The 16,975-nt window shown below is 47.9% G+C and overlaps 1 protein-coding gene across 1 annotated transcript in view; it reads left to right on the forward strand.

Annotated features, from left to right (window-relative positions):
* The window catches only part of TSPAN5 (tetraspanin 5), a gene marked incomplete at its 5' end in the record, with an annotated part of 173,686 nt that overhangs the window by 144,008 nt on the left and 12,703 nt on the right, over positions 1-16,975 (forward strand). The window contains one exon of the mRNA XM_082838445.1: positions 2-52. Coding sequence (XP_082694571.1) covers positions 2-52 — 51 coding nt within the window. The remainder of the gene's footprint in view (position 1; positions 53-16,975) is intronic.

The raw sequence follows: 16,975 nt of genomic DNA on the forward strand, positions 1-16,975 counted from the left end.
GTTTTTGGGAATAGCATTTCTTGGAATTGGACTGTGGGCGTGGAATGAAAAAGTAAGTTAAAGATCGTTAAAATGCACACGTTTTGTGAGAAGCTGCACATTATATGCTGTCTCCTTTTCCTCTTTGACAACTGCCAAGTATATGGAAACATGGCTCTTTAATGAAAACGTACTCTTGGAAGATAACGTCACAGTTCAAAGACTCTTTAAGAATGGAGCCTAAATTGGTCACTCTACAAGAATTTCAGTAATGCTTATAAATAATACTAAAACACCTGTAGCCTTTTTTCTCTTTTACTTTTTAAAAAACCCTTTGGAAGATTATTCAATCCATAAAAAATGGTATTTTAGCATGAACATTACGTGCTGAGCTGTTAGCATGCGGTATGTATGAAGGAAGCTAGATATAATTCATGTTTGAACATCAGATAAACTTATCACCGTTGCTAATGTGAACACTTGTCTGCTGATTGAAAGTTTAAAGGAATATTCAAACTTTGTAATCAAATACAGCACAGAAAGGGATAAATCTGGCAGGAGAAGGCTGCATGAAGATACAGTGTTCTGGGTGGTTTGTTCTGTAAACAGCACACTCACGACACCCCTGCCCTGCGTTCATTCCTCCACTTCACTTCCCATCCATACCTTTCAATTTTTTCTCTGCAACTTCTACTGAAGCCAAGCAGTGGAATTCAAAAATAAACACAAACTCCTTTTTGCTTCCTTCTTTGGATGTGAGATCACTGGCAGCGTTTTATCTGTTCTGGTATTTGGCTACACAGTGAAGTTTTGTTATCTCCCACCTGTGAGAGTGAGTGAGTGGATGGATTGCTTAAAAGTTGTAAACTAAGACATTGGCTGAAATTTCCCCAGAAGACCATTCTCTTATCACTTTGGTATTTCACCCTCTGAGCTTGACCAAGGCCCAAAGTCAGGAGTTCCTTTGAAGTAGTTCATGTACTAAGAAAAGAGAAAAACTACGCAAGTCCAGCAAACAAAAGCCCTTCAGACGTAGGAAGGAATTTCCACAAGTAAAACAATGTTTAGATAGACTGCGTCCAATAAATTCAAAATAAATCCAGAGTTTTGAAATTGAACCACCCTCTGTTTATTTACGTAATACTTCTACAGAGTGTGAAATGTTTTATGGAAAATGAACCACCTTCCAGCCACCTTAGGAGGAAGGGCGGGGATTATACATCAAGGGAGACAAATTACGTTCCCAAAACAGAGGTAATTTTATCTCTAGAAGCTGTTCTGTTGAATACTGGCCTTCTGGTTTAGGATCAGCTTCTGCCTCAATCCCCTTGTAAGCTTGGAGATTTGTATTGGTGGAGTCTCAGAAATTCCACATTTAGAAGCCCTCTGTTTGCTTCGGTGACAGATCATACAGCTCTTTATAACTCTCCTTTAATCAATCCATTTCTATCAGCTCTGAAATGATGCTGGAAGGCATTATATGAACTCATTGTCTATTCTAGCAATACATAGAAAATTCATTGTTTTGAAGGTTTTTTTTTCTCTTTGTGAAATATAATTATCCTTTTGTTTCATCAGTTGCCCCAGATGTCTCTTCTCTGATAAAATCACAACATTCTAAAACTGGCAGTGTCATACAAATATCAGAGCAAGGGAATGATGCGGTCTCTAGGGAGGGATGAAATAGCAGTTCCCTCTTTTGTCAGGGCCAGTGGTGTCAGCAAATGGAAGGTTTCTCTGGAGAGCTGAGGTTACTTGGCCAAGGTTACCCAGCTACTGTGTAGCAGGGCTCTGTGAGCTGGGACCAAGCGGAGGTAGCAGAGGGTAGACGACGCGCAACAGCCCAACTTGGTGCGCGCTGGCCACGCGTCTGGGCCCTGAGCCTGGGGGTGAGGATGCAGCAGTGAGTGATGCAGAGTCCCTGCCCTGTGGGGCTTGCGTTCTAGTGGGAGCCTCGGCAGTAAGCAGTCAACTTGCCAGGAATACGCGCGCAGGTATGGTGAGTGCTGCTGAGAAACGTCAGGTGTAGCGTAAGGGCTCGTTAGAGAGTGGTGGGGAAAGGGGTCTCTTTTAGGTAGAGTAGTTGGGAACAGCCTCCCTGAGGAGGGGGCACTGGAGCAGAGACCTGGATGAAGTTAGAGGGATCTGCATAGCACTAGGGGAACAGCATTCCAGGCAGAGGGAATAGCAAGTATGATGGCCCTGAGTCTCAGGGACTTAGCGATTCCAAGGAACAGGAAGAAGGCCGGTAGGACTGGAAGGGAGAGAGCCAGAGCAAGAAGAAGTAGAGGATGTGGAAAGAGAGGCAGGCAGAGCCCGGAGCCGACAGCGTCCTGCAGAAGTTGGATGAGAGGCGGTCACCGGGGCATTTTGGTAAGGGCGTGTCCTAATCTGGCTTTTGTTTTAAGATCGCTCTGGTTGCCGTGAGGAAAAAAGCAGCACAGCTCTAGGCGGAACAGACCAGAGTTCAGATGCTGACCCCTCCGTTTCCGTCGGTGTGACTTTGGGCAGCTGCACTAACTTATCTGAGATACCCTTGCCCTGTTTATGCAGGGGCCGCTCATGTCACCTCATAGGGTTGCTGTGAGGATGAAATGAGGTGGCTCCCAGCACAGTGCCCGGTGTGAGATGAATGCCCTCTGGAGACGTGGTTCCCTCCCCTGGATGCATTGCTACAGTACGTCCACTCCTCCATGGGGAAAGGAGCAGACGGTGGCTTTGAAAGCTGCCTCAAGTTTTAGGAGAGTTCCAGGCTCTGATCCATGGACCCGAGAACTGGCTTTGTGTTGGGGTCTCTTAAGGAGGATGTGATGTGCATTGATGGACTTGGTAACTGCAGAGGCTACTCCGTTGAAGCCCTTCGGGTTACCTTCTAAGCTAGACCAGGCCTCTGATGGGATGACGTTCTGAGGTGAACCACAGCTGGCCAAGGGTGGCAGCTGCATGCACCTGCAGGGCGGATCACAGCAGCCCATGAATCAGTAAATCCCCCCAGTGGAGATGTGGTGACATTTACTTGAAAAGAGGCCTAGAGGGTAAATCCCCAAACTGGGTCACAGCTGGAAGGATCAGATTTCCTTCACAGATGGGGTTTTGCACTTCTTCGTGTGGAGTACAGAAACATTGGAGGCAAAAGTTATTACCCCTCATACTTACCTAATACCAGGCTGAGTTTTAAACCTAGGACTAATATTACAGTTGAATATTAGACATAATAATTAAATAATTTATATTATCTAAATTCCAAATAGACTGTCGAGATGCAAAGAATGAGTGTGTCTCCAGAGGGAACTGGTTTGTGTGCAGTTTTTCAGAAATCATAGGATCTGCTGTTTTAGAAGGAACATTAACCATCGTGTAGCGTGAATCACCTCTACAACAGGCTTGGCAACGTCCAGCCGTAATCAACTCATTCATTCAAAGAACATTTGCCGAGCACACAGCATGGGGCAGGGCTTGCGCTGGGCGCTGGGCAAGTAATTCCTCAGGGAATTGATGGTCTAGGAAAGGCATGCATATATACATAAAACATATACACGTAGAAATAAAACAACGCATTGCCGTGATGCTAATTTGGAGTGTATAGAAGTTTAACAATTCCTTTGGCAAAGTGTTCAGACCTTCTCTCTCTCTGGGTTTCTCTTACTGTTAGAAAGACCTTCCTCCCACCCCATTAGAATCATGTCCTACTAGCCTACTAGTTTTCCTTCCTTGAATGTGGGTCTGCCCTGTTGGATCCCACAGTAAGTCCTTCTCCGTATTAGTCCTTGGTTCCTTCTGAGTTTCCAGGCTGCACATCTGCTTCTCTCTGGGTGGAGCCCTTTCATGAGCACCAGGGAGAGGGTGCTTTAGGGGCCAAAGAGGGTATGGCTGCATCATGTCCCTTCTCTCCTGTCTGCTGTCAGTGCAGCTTGAGATCACACAGTTAATCACCGAGAGTCCCACATTGGTCTCAGATCCAGCTAGGTGTCCTCCGTCCATCCCACATCTGGCTGATTTTCAGAGGCAAATGCAAGATTCCAAATTGACCCAGTTATATTCTACCTGCGTGTCTACCTGCTAAGGCCCAAAGCTGTCATCCAGCACATTCCCCGTTCCATTTAGCTTGGCTTTAGCTGTACTTTTAATCAACCTCCTCCCTCAATTCCTTCTTTTAACTCAGGCCTGCCTTTAGCTCTCTGTCCCAGTGCCACCTGGCAAATTCAGATTCAGTAGGTCTGGGGTAGACACCCCAGGGAGGCTCTCTTTTAGCAAGCCTCTTATATTGTTCTGATTGCAGTCAAGTGTAGTTATCACTGATAGAAGCCACTGATACGTTGAGCAGGCCAAGGGCAGAACCCAATGACATGTCACTAGAACTTTGCTTTGGGGTTGACACTCATTCACTTACGTGTGCCCTTGGGTGTCATTAGTCAAAGAATTTCTAGTCCGTCTACTTGTCATTACATCAGACTGTCTTTCTGCATCTTGTCTTTTTCTCTGAATAACCAGCCCAGGACTTATTTCACCCTGGCGCTTTCTTATTGAAACCATATGGGTCCTGAAGCACATCATTTCCTCACCCAGGTGCCCTGAAACTCTTACCAGGAAAGCAAGGACTAAGCCATGTTTTATCATTCCTCCCTTCCAGGAACACTTGCCTCACTTGGCTTCCAAGAGATCACGCACTTCTGGGTCTCCTACCTCGTAAGCACTGCCTTCTCACACTCCTTTGCAAGGTCCAGCTCGCCTCTCGGACCTCTGAATTTTGGAGAAACCCCTCTCTCTCTTCACTCTTGCTCTGGGAGCTCTCATCCAGGCTTGGAGCGTTAGGTACCATCTGTCACTGATGACTTCCAAATTTAGATATTTGGTCCCGGCCTCATCTGAATCCCAGACTCGTCATATCCGCAAGCCTACCCAGCATGTCTGCTTAAATGCCCACCGGGCTTCGGAAGCGTAAGAATCCAAAGCAATGCTCCTGATTTCTCCCCGCAAACCTGCGCTTCCCAATTGTAGGAAATGGCAGCTCTGTCCTTTCACCCACTTGGGTGTTCGTGACACCCTTCTATCTCTTCTTCTCATACTGTGTTCGGTCTCTCAGCAAACACCATGCGCTCTACCTTGAAACTACATTGAGAATCTGATGCCTTTGCACCACCTGCACGGCTATACCTTGATCTAAGCTGCCACTTTTTGCCTGTGTTAGTGCAGAAGCCTCTGTTGTTTCCCTGCCTCTGCTGTTGTGCCCCTACTCCCACCCCAGGCCAGAGTGATTCTTTTAAATATAAGACAGATGCTGCCATTTCTCTACTCCAAACCCTCCAATGCACTTACTGTCTCGCTCAAAGCTGTGTGTGGTGCTCCCTCACTTCTGAGACCTTATTTCCCACACTGTGCCCTCCCCTGATGCACTCTAGCCCCCATCCGTCATCTTGCTGCTCCTCTGACATCTCAGATGGACCCACCACCCCAGGCCCTTTGCACTGCTCTTCCCCTACCTGACGTCCACATGAGTGTTTTCCTTTCCTTCCTGGTCTCTGCTCAAATGTCACCTTTGTCTGTAGGTGAAGGTGAAGCAGCCACTCTCACCCCAATCCCAGCCCTTTTCCCCTCTTCCCTGTGTTTTTCCCCCTCTGTGTTTTCATAGGACTTATCACTTCTGTGCTAACAAGGATTTCCCCCGCCCCACGAGGGACTTTTGTTTACTGCTACACTCGAGTACTTAGAACGTTAACTGGCACATAATAGACGTTACGTGAATGAATGAGCGAAAAGGGAAGATGAAAGCATTCTTTTAAACCCTGGCTCTATCACACAGTATAGAAGTCAGTAGTCACCTCAGATCTCTAGTAAGCGTGTTATCAGTCTTACAGCCTAAAAGGAAGTAAAATTACATGTGGTTTCTGAAGTCTGATATGATAGGGGTTCAGTGTTAGAAATAGCAGATTTCTTACATCCATTCATTCTGGATATCAGGGAAAAATTTTATTTATTTCTGGCATAAAAGTGGGACTCTACCGCCTGCCGATGCAGGGGGCATGGGTTCGTGCCCCGGTCCGGGAGGATCCCGCGTGCCGTGGAGCGGCTGGGCCCGTGAGCCGTGGCCGCTGGGCCTGCGCGTCCGGAGCCTGTGCTCCGCAGTGGGAGAGGCCACAGCAGTGAGAGGCCCGCATACAGCAAAAAAAAAAAAAAAAGTGAGACTCTATATATGATTATCTTGATTCGTGGAAAAACTAGGGGTACCTTTCCTCTTCCGTTTTGCCCAATGTTTATGCCTTCCCCCACCCACTTTCGCGTGGCTTGTGGGATCTTAGTTCCCTGACCAGAGATGGAACCCGGACCCTTGGCAGGCAGAGCTTGGAGCCCTAACCACCGGACCACCAGGGAATTCCCGTGTTTACGCTTTTTACTTAATTCTTAGGTCGGGGCCAGAGGCCGAGCGACAGATCACTGACAGCCGCCAGTGAGGCGGCTGCCAGCAGAGCTATTGAGGGCTGGGGGAGACTCGGCTTTTCCGAGTGGGAGAAGTGCGCTTCCCTGGTCCTCAGTGTGAGCTCCTGGTTCCTGTTGGGCGTCCTGCCACCGCTTCCCCAGCACCAGCCCCCTGGGCGGAGGGGGTGCCGGGCCTGGCTTGTCTGACCTGAAGACTCCTTGAGGCCAGGAGCCCGTCTCCTTCACCGCTTTATGCTCGGGTCTAGCATCGTGCCTGCTATACTGCGGATGCCGTATTGCTTGTGACTAAGTGAATGAGAATATGCAAGAGTGCCCCCACGGGCTCTCCCTCCCTGAGTCCCCTCTCTGTTCCTCCAACCTCCTCGCCTGGCCTGGCTCTGTCGGCAGCGGCTGGAAGGAGAGAGTGGGTGCAGAGTCCTGCCCCAGGAGGCAGAATGGCAGTGAGAAGAGCTCTAGCTTCTGTCGCTTTTCTCCCTGGCTGTCCTGGAGGCTTTGCGCCCTGACCACTGCCTGTAATTGTCAGTCTGACTTCAGAACCCTCCAGTTGCTTGCTGTCACGATTGTACAGTAGACTCGCCTTGGAAATACCTTCCCTGTTTTCCCAGGAAGGAGAAGTTAGACAAGGAGATTCCGTGATTCAGGCAGTTCTTAGCAGTAGCGGCCAAGGTAGCCAGAGAGAAGGTGGTAGGTGGAAGTGGCTACCAGGTCACTTAAACAGAAAAAGGCATGCCTCACCTGAGATACTACTTCAAGGAGACATTTCTGAGATGCTGAAAATACTTTCGAAGATGTCAGTTTATTACCTGAAATGTAGGAAGTTTGCATCTCTTTCTCAATTGTCCATGTAATCCCCTCAAGTTCTCTGTTGCAGCTAAAAATCTGAAAAGCAGGGTCTTCCCTGGTGGCGCAGTGGTTGAGAGTCCGCCTGCCAATGCAGGGGACACGCGTCCGTGCCCCGGTCTGGGAAGATCCCACATGCCGCGGAGCGGCTGGGCCCGTGAGCCATGGCCGCTGAGCCTGCATGTCCGGAGCCTGCGCTCCACAATGGGAGAGGCCACAACAGTGAGAGGCCCTGCGCACTGCAAAAAAAAAAAAAAAAAAAAAATCTGAAAACCACAGCTATCGTTCAGTACCTGGAAAGTCAGCCTATGATCTGTAGGTGCTGTACCCAGTATGGTCAGCAGACACATGAAATATGTTGGAAAAACCCTTAATTCTTCACTTTTCGTAAGTCTCGGTAAACTTTGCAGAGGGATTTCTCAGGAATGAAAATTCAGGGGGTCAAAAATTAGTGTCTTTGTTGTTTACCCTCAGATACCAGAGTCCTGCGCTCATTTTAGGCCCAAGTCCAGGCCCAGTTATTAGACAGGGCTGGATAATAAATCGAAACCCCAAACCTAACATTGCATTAAAGTGTCCTCCCTTGCCCAGCACCATTAGCCTTGCGCCCCTGAAGAGAGGAAGGGCTGAGGCCTTCACCCGCCCCCTGTTTCCTCCTGTCACCCCTCCCCTGGTCCCCCTGAGGTTCCTCTACCCACTTCCTGTCAGGGCATAAGTAGGGGTGGGACTTCGCCCTCTGGGCCTGACAGCTGGTAAAGGGGATGCTGCCTTGGTCTTTTGGAAGCTTCCCTGCGAGTCCCTCTGCCTGGCGGTTCCCTTCAGCTTGGTGGACATCCCTGTTCCCCGTGACCGCCTTGCACCCCTGCCTAGACGTGCCGTCCACCAGCTCCTCTCAAATCTGCTTCTCGGGTCTCTTCTCACCCCAAGCTGCCTGCCCTGTGCTGCCCTCATCTTTTCTCCTGGGCACGCTCGTCTGGGGGTGAGGCCAGTCCCACCGGGACAGCCCTTGTCTGCCCTGCAGCCCTCCTCAACCCCAGATTTCCGGGGCAGGGGTCAGACCTCAAGCCACAGCCTCCTTCCCGGGCAGACTCAGGCCCTCATTGTGGTGTTTCAGAGCTTCCTCAGGGGTCCCCTTGAAACTTCCTTACTAGGTTTTGAATCAAAAGAATCCTGCTCCCCTACCCAGGAAGGGGAGTCACACAGCACAGCGACTGCTTTCTCTGGAGAAATCTCAATTCCCTCACCCACTTCTTATCCACTTGGTTTCACTGAGATGTGCAAGAGAAGGAAGTCTTTGCCTGTGTGTGTGTGTGTGTGTGTGTGTGTGTGTGTGTGTGTGTGTGTGTGTGTGTGTGTGTGTGTGTGTGTGTGTGTGTGTGTGTGTAGGGGGAGGTCGTTTCCTACTCACTTTGGTTTTCAGATTGTTATCAGTAAAGTCTGAGGTATGACTATCATTCTAACATCACGTTTCATAGTTTTCTGAACATTTTAGAAACAAGCACATGATGTTACATTGAAAACAAGAATCGGCTTGCCCACTGCTGCTGTCTCTCTTCAGACAGTAGAGCATCGTGGTTAAAACACTGCTCTGGGGTCAGGTGGCAGGGCTCAAAGCCCCTGCTCGGCCACTTTCTCACCTGGGTCACCTGGCAAGTTACTCCATCTCTGGGTCTGTGTCCTGCCGTGGATAGTAGCCATACCTGGAAGGTTTACTGTGAGGGGGAAATAATGCACGTAGCCCCGTGCCTGGCAGAGTCCGTGCTCAGTAGGGGAGCTCTTACGTGGCTTTCGTCCCAGCGTTCAGCATCTCTCGCCTGCGTCACCACGGAACCTAGCGGCTCCTTAGCTGCTAGCAGCTGTAGCAGGTGTAAGTTTCCTTAGCACCTACCTGCTGCCCAAGGAGTAAGCTTTCTAAATGCACAAATGACCCTCCTCTGCTCAAAAGGCCTTCAGATTCAAACCCTGCCCCGCTCCGCCAACCTCTGTCTCCTCTCACCACTTGTCATACTCACAGGTAGACCTCTCGGTGGGCCTGGTCCTGCCGCTTTGTCTCTGTACTTGCTGACGTGACCTTCTGCCCCTCCTGTCTACACCCCCATAACACACACTGCTAATACCTCTGCCCAGCGCACTCCTGCTAACTTGTCTTCCCTCTAGACTAACTCCTGACAGTGTCACCATACGTTTTCTCCGAATACACATGACTAGCACAGCACCCGGCACCTCTCAGGTGATTCCTGTTTGCGCAGGATCTGAATGAGTTGTGTATCTCTGAAGCCCTAGAATACAGTGATCACCTGCCACTAGGCTAGACTTTTTTTTTTTTTCGCCTTAGTTGCAGGGCCACCGTGATCAGAGCCTCTATTATATATTTCAGTTTAAACTTTTTACTCAGGAATATTCCTGGGTATGTCTCTCATCTTCTGATCGTGCAAATGAAATATCTGGAGAGTGGCTAGGAACACGCTGGATTTCTGAAAAGCGACACTTTTGCAAGTGGCTGTTTCCTTGTTCAGAGAGGCAGTGACTCCCGCCAGGGTGGTGATGGTAGTTTCCCGGCCTGAGCGTGGTACCAGTGAGGGGACTTGGTGCAGCTGTCCTCCCCAGTGGCTGCTTGATTGCAGGAGTCTATGGAGCCCTGAGATACGACTACCCCTCCTTTTCTTTCTCACCACAAAAGCAGGCAGTGGCCGATTTTTATCTGCAAGAAGGGATTACTTGAATCTCACCGATGACCTTTTCTGACAAGATAAAAATGGAAAACCACACATCTTGAAAGCGTCTGGTCTTCCTTTAACCTTACATCTCTTTGCCAGGCCACGAGTTATGCTGCCCCTACACCCTCACATCTCCCTGAACTCAGGTCCCAGCGAGCTCCCATTCCTCTGCGTCCTCTCTCTGGATCCTGCAGGAATTCCTTAGATGCATGGGTGTTTTGGAGTTTGCAGTGTGGCTTTGCCCTGTAACATTCCTTGAGGATCTCCGATGAATTGTTAAGGGGCACGTTTCCCTGTGCCCCTGTGTCCCAGCTTGGACTTCCTGTGGACATTGTTTCAAAACCCATCGCCAGCTCTCCAGGGCCATCCTCTCTGAGTAGCTCATTTTCTTGAAAATGTCCTATCTTGTCATTCTTTCTCAGGTAGGGAAATGCTTCTCCCCTTCTTACTCTAGGAAAAGTGTTGCCAGTTTCACCCAGTAGTAGTTTAGGGAGGGTGGGTGAATCAGGGCCCAGGGTCATAAATCTCCAAGGGGTCCATCTGGCCTGGCTTTGGGTGCACATTCCATTTGCCTGTCTCTCTGTTTCTTATCCAGCAGTTGGAAGGAATGCGCCTGTATATGCCAAAGCAGAAGAGTCCCAGACTTTAGGGGCTTATTAATGCTATTTTTGCATTTCTTTGCTGAGTTGAGAGAGAAGAGACTGAAGCTTGCCAGGTGGCACACAGAGGCTGCTCTGTGCTGGTGGGGAAAACCACAGACACTCCTGAGGTTTATTGGTTTGAAACCCTTCTGGAGTTTTGCTTGCGTTTTCATTTCTGCATGTGTGTAAAAACCTCTTCCGAGAAGAAATAGTGATGCTCAGAATATAGTCTTTTATCGCCGAACCCTGGGGAGGGGCTGCTTAAATTCCAGAGACTGTTGAATGAACGAGGCGCTGATGGGGGGGTGGAGGGTGGAGGGTGGAGTCATATCCTTACTGAGACTTACCATGTTCATCAGACCATTGGAGGACGAGATCTCGAAGGCAATGGGACATGGTTTAGTAACTGGGAAGTCGTTCAGGAGCCATGAATCTTCAGCGACCAGCGTGCACAGTCAGCTTCTTGGCAGCGGTGGTATCCCTGGCCTGGTTCAGTGTGCAGCATCCCGGCCACGTGGCTGCGGCTGCTGGGCATGCTCTCCGCTACTGGCTGACTTCTCACTGCTCCTTTCTCCGCTGCACCGCTTCTGTGTACTCTCAGCTTCCACCCCCTCGTGGCCTCTGCCTACTCCTGGCTTTTGCGTACTCATGGCCTCTTCCTTCTGCCTTTACTCTGAATGCCTTTTAGGTGACTTCCAGTTTCTCAGGAGAGAAGATTGATTGGCACGTCAGTTCCTGCCACCTCCTTTAGACATGATCATCCAGTGTGGCCACGGAGTTTCTTAGAAGGGGGTCAGGCAGGGCACGTGCCAAAGCAGAATGGATTCCTCTCCAGAGCCGTTGGGTTAGAAGCCCCTCCAGTGTGCTTTCTGTAGCATCTGATGTCTTCCTCTTGGTCCAGTGTAGTAGTGATGATAATGACGTTGCTGATAAACTTTGACTGAATTCTCGTTATGTGCCAAAGACAGCATAGTGTTTGGATTTAACTTAGATTATTTCCTACATCCTCATGATAACCTTATGATGTAGGGTACCATTTCATAGATGTGGAAATTGAGGCTTAGGCAGGTTTGGTAGCTTAACCGAGATCACACAGGTAATAGGTAGTGGAACTGAGATTCAAGACAAGGTAGTCTGTATTGCGATGTCCCGTCTGTCTGTCTGCCCTACATCTAGCCCTTGTCCAGGCTGCCCTTTTTCTGGATTCCAGGGGAAATTGCAGGTGAGCCAGGTGGCTTGAGTACAGGGTGGCTTGTGCCAGGAGGAGGCCGACCCTGGACCGCTGTCTGCCACACCCTAGAGCAGACTTGTCTAAGTAGCTGGAATTTCAGAGGCTCCCTTGTATGGTGACAGACACACATCAGTACATTTTTTGTTTGTTGGCTTTCTAAACTTCTGTTATAATGATATTGCCTCAGCCGTGTTCCATTAATGTGTCTTATTTCTTCTTAGACTCATCTTGGTCTCCTTGCTAAGTCTGAGAGATACTGTCTAGTACGTAGGGGTTAATGGAAATCTCCTATTTTCCTTGGCAGTCATCTCTTAAAGGCTCCAGATTGATATGCCAAAAGCTAGTTGTCTAACAGCCAATTTGTGGAATGGCTAATTTGCTGAAAATATTTGTTTTAACTTTTTAAATTGACTGCTCTTCATTCTGTCTTTACAGCAGCACTTGGTTACGGTCGATTTGTTTTTGCCTCTGCTGCCCCAACAGCTGTAGACTTGGAGGAGATGAGTGAGGGTCACAAGAATATAGGTACAGGTGTATACAGTATGAATATGAAGAATTCTTACGGATGTTCATTTATACTAGTTTTTCTTAATGTAATCTTCATGTATTAACAAAGGATATGTGTATGAGAAATCCTCCTTTTATTCTTGACTCTATAGTATTCGAATATATTCTTCTTGTGACCTGCAATATTGGTCTCTGGCTCTCTCTCTTATTCTCACTCCTTCCTTTTCTGTCTTTGCTGCTCCTGTTCAGAATTCCACCTTCACGTCAACCCTAACAAATGGCTAAAGGAATAAGTACATGTGGACAACTGTTCCGCTCTTCCTCCATTTATCCTTATTCCGGTTAGATTCAGCTTCATAGGATGCTATTTTCTGACCTTACGCACAAGGCCAGTACCCTTGACGTCTTTAACTCCCAGGGCGTTGCTGCAGGATCCAGGCAGGAGGAGGACTTATTACTGGGGTGCAAATTCAGGCTCTGTGTGTGCTCTTCTCACATCAGCAGCAGCTCTGGGTACAAAGGAGAGTAGCCAGATAACGTTTTGTATTGGTTTATTTTTTCAATAAGTTTGAGTTCTAAAAAGTGGTTATTTAAACCCAAGGACTTGACCATTCAAGTCAACCTGGAGAACTGGAGCTGAAATCATGTACGTATCGTTGGTGACGTAGGCAAAACCTAAAAGTTCCTTCCAGAACTGATTGTTTCATTAGTGATGCTGAATTGATAGTGAGTCGACGTGAAGGAGATTATTTACACTGGCTCAGTTGCTGTGTTGACTGGAAACATCAGCCGTCTGAGTAAAGGTATCATTAAATCCAACACTGCCCTCTATACTCCCCACCCCGCCCCGTCTGCTTCCCACCCCCGACCCAGTACTCTTTTCCAGGGTAGATTGTGAGCTTTCGTTTTGGTCGTGTGTGTGCTCGCACGCACATACATGCAACACTGAAGCACAGTTTATTCGAAGCTGTCGTGTCGTGTGGGACTCCTCAGGTGCAAATTCAGATCCAGATACAACCACTCTATGCAATCAAGGGGTCTGAGGATCCTGAGTGACTCACAGGACTCACGGTCAGGCCAGGGCTTATAATACTGTCAGGATTTTCTTCCCCTACCCTCGTTCTTTGTTTCTCGCTACAGACTGACTTTCTCCACAAGGTGAAAAACACGCGGCACGTGGCTCCAGAGTTGGGCCATTTACAGCCTCAGCCGCTAGAGACAGATGCCTGTTCCAGATCCTGGTGTCGGAGGCAGGGAATTTCAGGCTTTCCGACTCCTGCCGGGGCGGTGGGGTCACGTGAGAGCTGGCAGCTCTGAGCTGGTGGTGGAGTGGGTTTGGGAAGAAGGAATCCTCACAAGAAGAGGGGGGCGCTGTTCCCTGAAGGAGAGGGTGGTGCACACAGGTGCCCGGAAGATAAGGTGTCTGCCGCTGGTGTGCTTGCACGTTCCTCAGGATTTACCACGAATCTGAATGCCTGTTTTAAATCACTTGGCAGACTTAACTGTAATATTGGATTTTTTTTTTCTTCCGGCTTCTTGTCAACTACAAGCTTTAATTATAATCATTCTTCAGCTGGCATGTCCTAGCGCTTCTTACTCATCTGTCAACTTGAGTTTAACACAGTTAAGGAGTCCAGTGAAAGACCCCATCTCTGAGACAGCAGAAGGCGGAGCTGTCAACTGCCTGTCGGTTTTGTAGTCCCCAGTCATTGTTGCCAGGATTATGTTCAGCTCCTCTTTGGTTTCTCTGTGTAGTTAGAAACAGTAAGACTGCTCTTCAGTGAGTATTTGGAGACACTGCACAGGTGAAAGAGTCAGTCTTTTTTCCATCCCCGTCCAGGTTAGCTATCCTAATCCTCAGGAAAAGAAAACTGGGCCTTGACTGCCGTACTTTGTGTTTTAAGATTCAGGTTAGTTTGCGGCTGACAACTACCTGGGATCCATTAAAAATTAAGTTTTTGGTTGTCTTTTCTGTCCTCTGCAGAATATGATTTCCTACAAGCTCCCAGTATCTGTCTCCAGCCCTGTCTTTTGCCAGAATGTGGGATTAAATGAGTAGAATCTTCAGTCCAGCTCAGCCCCCAAATGATTGTTGTTTCCATGGAAACAGTTGAAGGCCTCTCAATTAAAACTGCCCCTGCAGGCTGGGGAGGGTACAAGTATGAAAATGAGTTTGAGAAGCCAAGTTCTCATCCTCCAAATTAAACCCAGAGAGGACAGTGCTCCAGGAATCTGCTGACAGTTGGGACCATACTTTTTTTCGCCTTTTGGTGAGGGAGGGTCTCGGTATTTCAGGCACAGGTGTGTGTTGGTTTGCTTGTTTTGCTGAATTCCTCAGGTAACTGTCCTGTTATCCATGGAGCTCTTTGCGTACAGCCATGGATCATGGAAGAGTGTTTGGGAACAATCTGATCTTTGCTCAGACTTTGGTGTGAATCACAAATAAAAAGCCCATTAAAAATGGATGAAATCATAGAATGGTCTTAAAACTGGAAGGAACCTAAAGGACAGTAGGTGCCAAATTCCCCTCCTCTTAGAGAATTCCTCCTGGAGCACGGCTGGGGGAGGTTCACAGCTTCAGCTCCTGCCAGGGGAAGCCCATGTTTCTCAGGCCGCCTTCTCTGCCCCACTGCTGGAGACCCGCTGGTATTAGAAAGGCCTCTTTATGCTGGAACTGACATCTTCTCCTGTCCCTTCCAGCTCTGCTGCCTCTTTTTGGTGCCAAGTAAATTGAGTCTACTTCTTCTTCCACAATTATGTTGATTTTTTTTTTTTTTTTTTTTTTTTTTTTTTTGCGGTAGGCGAGCCTCTCACTATTGTGGCCTCTCCCGTCGCGGAGCACAGGCTCCGGACGCGCAGGCTCAGCGGCCATGGCTCACGGGCCCAGCCGCTCCGCGGCATGTGGGATCCTCCCGGACCGGGGCACGAACCCGCGTCCCCTGCATCGGCAGGCGGACTCTCAACCACTGCGCCACCAGGGAAGCCCAATTATGTTGACTTTTTAAAGTTTAAGAATGTTATCACACACCCTCAAAGTCCTCTCCTCCCCTGGCTGAGCAGGTCTGAAACATTAAGACCTTAAATATGACCACCTCTGTTTAAAGGCATTCTGAGGGGAGAAGTTGATTTCCTTCCAATTCTGGACCCTCACCACTGTCGCTTAGATTTTGTTTGACTTCTGGCAATTTTTGTTTTTTCTCAGCATCATTTGGGTAGGTGGAGAATTGGTTACAGTATTTCTGGGTTTTCCTTTTTCCCCCCTGGAGTATTCATAGTTCAGAGCTTGGAAATCTAAGAAACACAAGGTTGGATCAAACCATTGATCTATGCAGTTTCACGAAGGGTGTGGTTGCCTCGTATGATGTCACCCCAGACATTAGTGAATACACCCTACATTCCTAAGTGTTTAATAATCTCTCATCTTTCATCTCTGACTTTATTTAAACTCAGCCCTTCATCTCTGACTTTATTAATCTCAGCCCTTAATCTCAGCCCTTACTCTCAGCCCTTACTCTCAGCCCTTCATCTCTGACTTTATTTAAACTCTGGCCTTTTTCATAAGGTTAAAGTTGTGCATTTTAGGAGTCCTTTGTGCCTCATACGTGTTCTATTATTAGTATCCTATTAGTGTCCTTAAAGTGATTTCCTGCCTACCCTGCGCCCACCCCTGCAAGAAACAGAAACCTTATAAACAAAATTCTCTTGTTCAGTGTTCCTACAACCTTAAAATGGGTCAAAACATAGAAACCCTAAACTCAGGTGTTGATTAGTACTGACTGAAAAGTGCTGGGAAGCAAGTACACAGCTTCCACTTGGTAGAGAAAGATTATTGAAGTAGACATTCTGTTCTGATTCTAAAAAATCAATAGCTGTGTGACCTTCAGCAAATCACCAAACTTCTCTGGGTTCCGTTTTCCTCAAGGATAAAATGAGATGAGTATTCCTGTTTTTCCAGGTTGTTGGGAATGCTTTGAAAACAAATTGTTTAATATTAAGACTTTACAGCAAACTATACCATGGTACTCTGGGGGTATTTTGAGAGCTCAAAAGAAATTTAATAAGATAAGAAAATAAAATACTGATGATATCGGGTATTTAAGACTCACAAAGCTCCACAATTTCAAAATAGCAGTAGCTGGCCTCTGTAAGAATGAGTAGTAAATATATACCTTCCATCATAGAGGAAAACATCTCATAAAATTTCTAACTTAGGTTCTGGGTGGTATTTGATGTGGTGTCACACTTAAGGGAGAAGAAATTTCTGTAAAGAAGTTGCATTGTTTGTGGAGAAATGAAATTACTCTGGGTCCTTTTGGCAGGAGAACAAACGGGTTGCAAGCCAGGGAGTAACCTTTGATTTTTAAGTCATTTAAATGAGGGTAAGGAAATACGCTAATTACTCAGTGTGGGACAGCCATGGGCACAAACCACCCAGGTGGGCTTTGGGGATCTGAGCCTGATAGGGTCTCCCAGGGAGCTCAAGGGTGGACCTGAGGTGAGTTTTCCCTGGAAAACTTTTAGGGGCTTGTGGCTGGGACTGGCTGCCCTGTCAGCTTTAAGATTCCAGCTCTCCCCTATTTCCTGAGAAGCACCAGTGATTTGAAGGTGGCCCTTGTCTGGCATCT

Source organism: Leucopleurus acutus (genome assembly GCF_964270905.1).
Source record: "Leucopleurus acutus genome assembly, chromosome: 4".
NCBI lineage: Eukaryota > Metazoa > Chordata > Mammalia > Artiodactyla > Delphinidae > Leucopleurus > Leucopleurus acutus.